At 34.1% G+C, this 7,765-nt stretch overlaps 1 protein-coding gene across 1 annotated transcript; it reads left to right on the forward strand.

Moving 5' to 3' along the window:
- Positions 1-4,890: 4,890 nt before the first annotated feature.
- Positions 4,891-6,428, forward strand: LOC120184371 (LOB domain-containing protein 1-like). The gene is made up of 2 exons (XM_039188860.1): positions 4,891-5,190; positions 5,821-6,428. Exons 1-2 carry the CDS (start codon positions 4,936-4,938, stop codon positions 6,184-6,186), a joined length of 621 nt encoding a protein of 206 aa, XP_039044791.1. The 5' UTR covers positions 4,891-4,935; the 3' UTR covers positions 6,187-6,428.
- The last annotated feature ends 1,337 nt before the right edge of the window (positions 6,429-7,765 follow it).

Below are 7,765 nucleotides of genomic sequence, written 5' to 3' on the forward strand. Positions count from 1 at the left end.
ATTTTGGTTATTTGGTTGCTCATTTGATTTTAAGCATGCATGAGTTTTGTTTTTAAATGATTATGCATCATTGTTTAAATCTCATGTATGTTGAAAAGATGATTATGATGAACATTTTAAAGTTATATTAAATTTTAAGAATTTTTAGTTCATCATAATAAAATTTTGGTCAAAATTGGTTTTAATGCAATTGATATCTCTCTAACAATTGATATCAAATTTTCAAATACTTTGATTTTACAAATTTTAAAATTTTTGACCTAAATTTGAATGTTTATGCATGTGGTTTAAATGGAAATGATATCTCTCTAACAATTGATATCAAAATTTTCAAATACATAACATTTTTGGAAAACTTTATGCATATGCACTTAATTTTAACAATTGGTATTGATATCAAATTTCAATAATTGGTATTGCATAAAGTATTTTAGTCTTGGATATATTGAATTTCATGTGCTACTAACATGCTTGTTATTCTTTGTTGAAATTCAATTTTGTTTAAGTGTCTTGTTCTTAAAGCTAAATTTTATTTGGAATGCATTTATTGAGGGGGAACTTTGATTTTTTTTTTTCAAAAGATTTTTAAAATGTCAAATTTACTACCTACTCTCCAAAGTTATTTTGAACTTTAAAAGATTAGAGTCTTTTTGATTTAACAAAAAGGGGGAGAAGTGTTAAGTTGTTTTAAAGGGGAGAAGTGTTAAAGTAAGGGGGAGTAATTTCAAACTTGAATTCAAAATCTTAAAATTACTTAAATGTTTTGTTATATAAAAAAAGGGGGAGATTGTTGAAAACATTTTTATGTTTCGATATAACAAATGAATTTTAAGATTTTGCAAATGATTTTCTAAGTATATTCGATATAATTATTTGAATATGAAAATATTACTCCAAGTCTTTCAAAGTTCATTTTAATCCTTACTAAAGTGTAAAATTGTGTTTTATACTTAACTATTTTAAAACAATTTTACAAAGTATTTCGAGCCTTAATCGAGCCAAAAATATTTCTTTTTAAAGGGTTTCAAGAAAAATCAGATTGCCCAGGGGGTACAGATTCCCCCCCAGGGGGTACCGATTCCCCCCCAGGGGGTACCGATTCCCCTCTGCCTAACGGACAAAAACAGATTGCACGTAGGGAATTGATTCCCCATGAGAGGGTACCGATTCCCCCACGCTCCAAGCTATTTTATTAATTGTTTCTCATCCCCAAACGGCTCCAAAACATCCTCAATGACTATATACGACTTCAAACACATTCCAAGCTATAAATACAAGCTAAGGACACTTGAAGAAGCAAGAGAACAACTATCCAAGCAATCAAACACAAGAGAAGAGTTTTTCAATCTTATTTCATCTTTCTCTTGTAAATACTTTGTTCTTGTGAGCTCAATCTTGTAAACACCTACCTTAGAGAGGTTTTCTTGTTTACATCTTTTATCCTTTTGTAAAGGGGAAAGGTTCTAGCTTAGCCCGTGTAAAAGCTAGGGAAAGGTTCTAGTTTAGCCCGAAAAAACTAGGGAGTTTGTAAGGTTACTCTTTATCCTCAAAAGAAAGAACAAATTAGTGAATTTGTTGGAAAATCCTTGGTGATGAGCTAAGGTAGTGGACGTAGACTTTGGTTGAAAAAGTTGAACCACTATAAATCGCTGTGCAATTCTCTATCTTTCAATCTCCTTACTCCCTAAACACAAAACCGTTTCGACCCCTCTTTACAAACCATTCTGGTTGTCAATTCGAGCTTCCAAAAATCCTAAAAATGGTTTTATCCAGAGGTACAAGGCAAGGCAAGTTGTCAAATGGTTCACTTAAAAATTCAGTTTAGACTTCTTCGATACTTATTCTCCCTAAAGAAAATCTCAATGATCCATGCATTATTTGCACTAGCCTCTATTCACAAGTTGCAAGTACATCAAATGGATGTAAAGACTGCATTTATGAATTAAGATCTAGATGAGGAGATCTATATGGAGCAACCTCTTGGTTTTGGGGCACCTGGTATGGAAGGAAACATGTGTAGACTTAAAAAGTCTCTTTATGGCCTCAAGCAAGCTCCCAAACAGTGGTACGAGAAATTTCACAAAAATATCCTTAGTTTTGGTTTTATTGTGAATGGTTCAGATCATGCATGTATTCGAGGATGTTTGGTGTTGATTGTATCATCATAAGTTTATATGTTGATGACATGTTGATTTTCAATACTAACATTAAGTCCATTAACAAAACAAAAATTTTCTTGTCTATTAAATCTGAGATGACTGATTTGGGATAAGTCGATGTAATCTTAGGAGTCAAAGTTACTAAAATTGAAAAGGGGTTTTCTTTAAATCAAACACGTTATATTCAGAAAATGTTAAAGAAATTTGACAATTTTGATGTCATCCATGTTCGAACTCCTTATGACCATAGCATACGTCTTTTTAAAAATAAAGAAAGAAGAGTTTCCCAAATTGCTCTTAATGAACTATACTTAACGTGATATTGCCTACTCTGTGAGCAGACTTAGGAGATATATTCACAACCTAAGTGGTGAACATTGGGTTGCTCTTCGACGTTTACTGAAGTATATTAAAAGTAAGATGGATTAAAAAATTTATTTTGTTGACTATCCTGTAGTGTTAGAAGGATATTGTTATGCCAACTAGGTTTATGATAATGATGAAGTAAGCTCTACGAGATGGTATGTTTTTACTTTATGTGGAGAAACAATCTCATGGAAGTCTGTAAAGTAAGCCTTTATTGCTCATTCTACTATAGAGTCGGAGTTTATAGCTCTTAACTTAGTTGGGAAAGAAGTCGAGTGCCTCAGAAATTTATTAGCAGAAATTCCATTGTAAGGAAGACCGACTCTTCTAGTCTCCTTACTGTGTGATGCACAAGTTGCAATTTATGTGGATAAGAACCAAGCTTACAATGGTAAGAAAAAACACATTCACATTAGATATGAATCTGTTAGACACTTAATAAGGAATGGAGTACTCTCTTTAGAGTATGTGAAGTAAAAAAAAAACCTAATAGATCCGCTTACCAAAGGGTTAAGACACAAACTGGTCCTAGATTCTTCGAGGGAGATGGGTTTAAAGCCCATTGGTTGAGGAATTCATGGTGGATACCCAACTTAGTTATCTAAGTTCAATGTGGTCAAACGAAACCATGGAAAGACTCATAGTGTACATTTACCTACATATCCATATGACGAACAATGTACATCAAGTCTTAATAAATTCATAGTCCAAGCTTTGGGTGGTCATAGTGAGAAAGACTTGATGAATTTACCGACTTTGGTTGAATATATATTCTTAATACTCTTAATGAATTCAATTCCAAAAGTTTGGATGGTCCTAGTGAGAATGACATAACAAATTCTCTGATTAATGAGGTTAAATATGTATTCTTAATGATTTCTTATCCCAGAGTTTGGGTGGTTCGTTTATAAAGAACTTGAAGAAAATTACCATGACCTTTGAGAGGTTGAGCCATTGTAAAAGGCTCTTAATTATTTCACAGCCCAGTTTTAAGATGATTTATGTTAAGATAAACCTGATGAAATAACCTACATAAGTGAGAATGATTAGTCACCTTCTATGAAAAATGTTGGGTCATTTTTCTAGTACACTTACTAAAATCCTAAGGTAAGATGGCCAAATATACACTTGTGTATATATATATCTTACACATCGAGGACTTAGATGGATGAAGGGGTTAGTTGTGTGTTATGAGTTTACCCTTATCTTAAAAAGTTCAATATTAGTTTCACTTATCCAAGAGAAGGATTTCTCATCATCACTATGTACTAGTTCAAGATACGTTCACTAGTACTTAAGCAAATAATTTCGCTATTACTCTTCTAAAAGTGTTATTTTTTGAGTTTCAGAAGAATTTTTTCGCCTTAGTGGGGGAATGTTGGTAATGCATAAAACACTATCATATATTAAGTGGGAAATACCACTAGCTTGGGTATTTATAGTGTTCATTCTTCTCTCCCTTCTTGAGTGATAGAGAACAAGGGACTATCTCGCGCGCCGCCGCCATCCGTCTGTTCGTCTCGTGCTCGTGGTCGTGGCTGCCATGTGGCTCATGGTCGTGGCTTGTGGCAATACGTGTCTTCGACACATCCTCGTGGATACTATATTTTTTTATTTAAATTCGTAAAGATACTATATTTGTTTATTACAGAGGTTAAATTTAGAAATTTAAATCATATTTATTTCTTACTTATGCTTGGACGTTTTTGTCCCTTACTTCAGCCTATAAATAGAGAGGCGTCCTAAGCTAACACACACTCAGGAAAGCTTCTTTTCTCTACTGCTATCAGAAGAGAAATACCACCGAAAGTCCACTCCGGTTTTGGGTGTACGAATTCTCGGAACGACCGTGTTAACCTCGAGGGACGATCCGCCTATTGCAGCGATTACACATTGGGCGAATTTGTTTCTAAGGCAGTGGTTTTCACTGCAACATAGTTTCGGTGTTCACTTATTGTTTATAATTTTTATTTGTCCTGTCATTGCTAACAGTGTGATTTTGCAATATTCATTTCCAACAGATTCAACCCACTACTTTTAAATATTATACATTATGCCATTTCAAATTTTTGAAATATTTTTCCTTTATCAAACATTTAATATTTTTTTCTCAAATGCCTACTTTTTCCAAGCAATTTGTTTCCCATTCCATTGAATAAAGCCAAAAGAAAATGTAAAGGCATAAACCTAATGAAACTAATTAAAGAATTTGGCATGGTGAAATAAAAAAAACAGCAAATAGGCGAAAGTCTAAAAAAGAGAAATGTTTGAACAAATGATGTCATGTCTCATACTACGTGATCTCACACTTCTACTATAAAAAAAACCCCATTTTATGCAAAAAATAACAAACCCCAAACATCATCTCTTTCCTCTAAGAAACCATCTTTTTCTTTACCTATACTTTAAGATGGAATGCAAAGAAGAAGCAAATCCTTCTTCATCTTCTCCTCAATCTCTTTCGCCAAAGTCTTCGAGTTCATCATCTTCTCCTCCTCCGATCCCACCACCGGTTGTTATTAGTCCTTGTGCCGCCTGCAAGATTCTGAGGCGCAGATGTGCTGATAAATGTGTGTTGGCACCTTATTTTCCTCCAAACGAACCCACCAAGTTCACCATTGCCCATCGAGTCTTTGGTGCTAGCAACATTATCAAGTTCTTGCAGGTATACTTTCTTCTTTTTTGCTTATTCTTCCTGCAAATTCACCCATATTCCTTTCTAAAACCGGAGTGTGGAATGGTGAAACAGTAGCTTCGGGTTAAAATACTAAAAGAAATAAGGTATAATGTCAAAAAATATATTTAATGTTTGATTAAATAATCACTTTTAGGCTTTATTTATTTTAATATTTTAAACTCCAACGTTTTATATAATCCTTAACATTATCAAGCTTTTTTACTTTAAAATAAAATATTGGAGCCAAAATGTTCAAGAAAAAAAACAACTTGACCAAAGTGACTATTATGGCACTTTGCTCAAATAATTATTTGATTAAATATTAGAAGTTTTTTTTTTTTATGTTATACCAAAGATGTACTAACAATGGGTTTACAATGGGGTTATACCAAAAAATATTTAGTGTAGCTCTCACATTTGATTGACATAGTCAAAGACAATGCATGTGGAAAGGACCCTATTTTCTGCATAAAAAGTTGACACTTCCTTAATACGTCCACAAATGTACTTATCCAATACACTTGCGTTTCCCACATGCAAACGAGGGAATTGACCGTCCCCCGTTACTAATATATAATCTGATGTTAAAATAAGGGCTTTGGCTTTGAAATTTTGCAGGAACTTCCGGAATCTCAAAGGGCCGATGCAGTAAGCAGCATGGTGTACGAGGCTAGTGCAAGAATCCGAGACCCTGTTTACGGTTGCGCCGGGGCAATCTGTCAACTGCAAAAGCAAGTTAATGAGCTTCAAGCACAACTAGCCAAAGCTCAAGTCGAAGTGGTGAACATGCAGTTGCAGCAAGCCAACCTTGTGGCCTTACTTTGCATGGAAGTGGCAGAGTCTCATCCGTCTCCTCAACAAACACCCCACCAATCCGTCGACGATTTCATCGGAAACAGCCCGCAAAGCTACGACAGCAACCCGGGTTTATTGGAAGACAACAACTTGGAGTCATTATGGGAGCCTCAGCCTCTCTGGACATGAAGATTGATGCTTAAATATGAAGCATGAAGCTTTATTAGAATATATAAGATCCCATGAAATGAAACTCCCCAACTCTAAATCAATGGCTCCAAAGGAGAAGTTGGAGGAGATTATATTAGATTAATAAATTTCAACATAGTAATAGATGCAAGTTTAGGATCTAATCGTTTTGATAGATGAAGTAGATATGTCTTTTTCCTCCATCTAATTTGCCCCATGTATGTTGAGAAAGAGAAATATGTACTCCATTTATTTTCTAATCTAAACTTTATAATTTTGTTCTATTATTGATTTTTTCCAACTTTAGGTTACCTACTATGATTACTTAAATTTTATGCTTTGGTTTAAGTATGTGCTAGACTAACTAGCTTTTGACCATATAAGCATGGACGGAGCCATGTAGGCCCTTGGGGGTCACTGCCTCCTCAATTTTTTCAAAAATAAAATAAAATATAAGGATAATTATCTATTTAGATCTTTAAATTTTGATTTATTTTGAATTTGTCCTTCATTTTCTATTGTTAATTATACTTTGCACCTTCAACTAAAATCTTGGCTCCGTCTCAGAATGTGAGCACATACTTGCTCTAATTTTGATTCGGGATTCACAACACCTATTCCTAATAACTTCTTTCATTTTGAATTATGATTTTAAAATTAATTATTCTTTATGTTTGTGTTTGAGAATGAATTGAATTCTAACTCAATTCCTACTTTTACCTTTGATGAAAATTCCACTTAGCTAATCATTTGAAAAATACTCACTTGTCTCTTTGATTTGATTTGATTTGTTTTTCTATTTAAAATTCGAATATTTTAACGAAAAACTTCAATTTTTTGTGAAATTTGATGTTTATGATATTTTGATTATAGTTTATATTTCTTATAAAATTACTATACAAAATAATATATTTATAAAATAATATGTAAAACTAATATATTTATATTGCAGAGGCCAAGCATCGAAGATAAAGTCTGGTCCAAACCACCTTCGGGTTGGTTCTGTTTAAATGTTGATGGAGCCGTGTCAACGGTCAATGGAGTAGGGAAAATAAGTGGGGCCTTTCGGAATCATGATGGAAGCTGGGAAATTGGTTTTAGCAAGAATATTGGCTCCAGCACGGTTCTCCAAGCTGAACTCTGAGGCATCTATGAAGGTCTTCTCCTCGCCAAGGATATTGGATGCACCAGGCTTGTAGCCATCAACCTGTTACTGAAGTCAACTCTAGATGTATCCATCTCTCGCTCGTTCGACCTATTGCAAAGCTATGTTCCTCTATTTGTGAATGGATTCCAAGATCCTGCAACAAAGTGGCGGACAGGATTGCAAAGCTTGCCTCAGTGGATCACTTTGATTTGGTTCAATACCCTCTCCCCCCGATGGAAGTTGCTGATCTCCTTGTACTGGAAGCAGCTACAGCTCCTCGTGAACTTGGCAGCTAAGTTTAGCTCTTTGGCTTTATTTCTAGTCCTCGAGTACTAAGTCTCTTTCAATTCAAAGATAAAAAGTATATCACTAAATAAATCAAATTAACCTCAAATAAAGTTTAACATATACAATATTTTCATTATAATAATA

This window comes from Hibiscus syriacus, unplaced genomic scaffold, assembly GCF_006381635.1.
Source record: "Hibiscus syriacus cultivar Baekdansim isolate YM2019G1 unplaced genomic scaffold, ASM638163v2 tig00112888_pilon, whole genome shotgun sequence".
Taxonomy (NCBI): domain Eukaryota; kingdom Viridiplantae; phylum Streptophyta; class Magnoliopsida; order Malvales; family Malvaceae; genus Hibiscus; species Hibiscus syriacus.

What these genes read in the sequence shown, in the direction of transcription:
- LOC120184371 (XM_039188860.1), top strand. Translation starts at nt 4,936, where the DNA reads ATGGAATGCAAAGAAGAAGCAAATCCTTCTTCATCTTCTCCTCAATCT. An exon ending in ACATTATCAAGTTCTTGCAG is followed by an intron (nt 5,191 to 5,820) that starts GTATACTTTCTT and finishes GAAATTTTGCAG; the next exon opens with GAACTTCCGGAATCTCAAAG.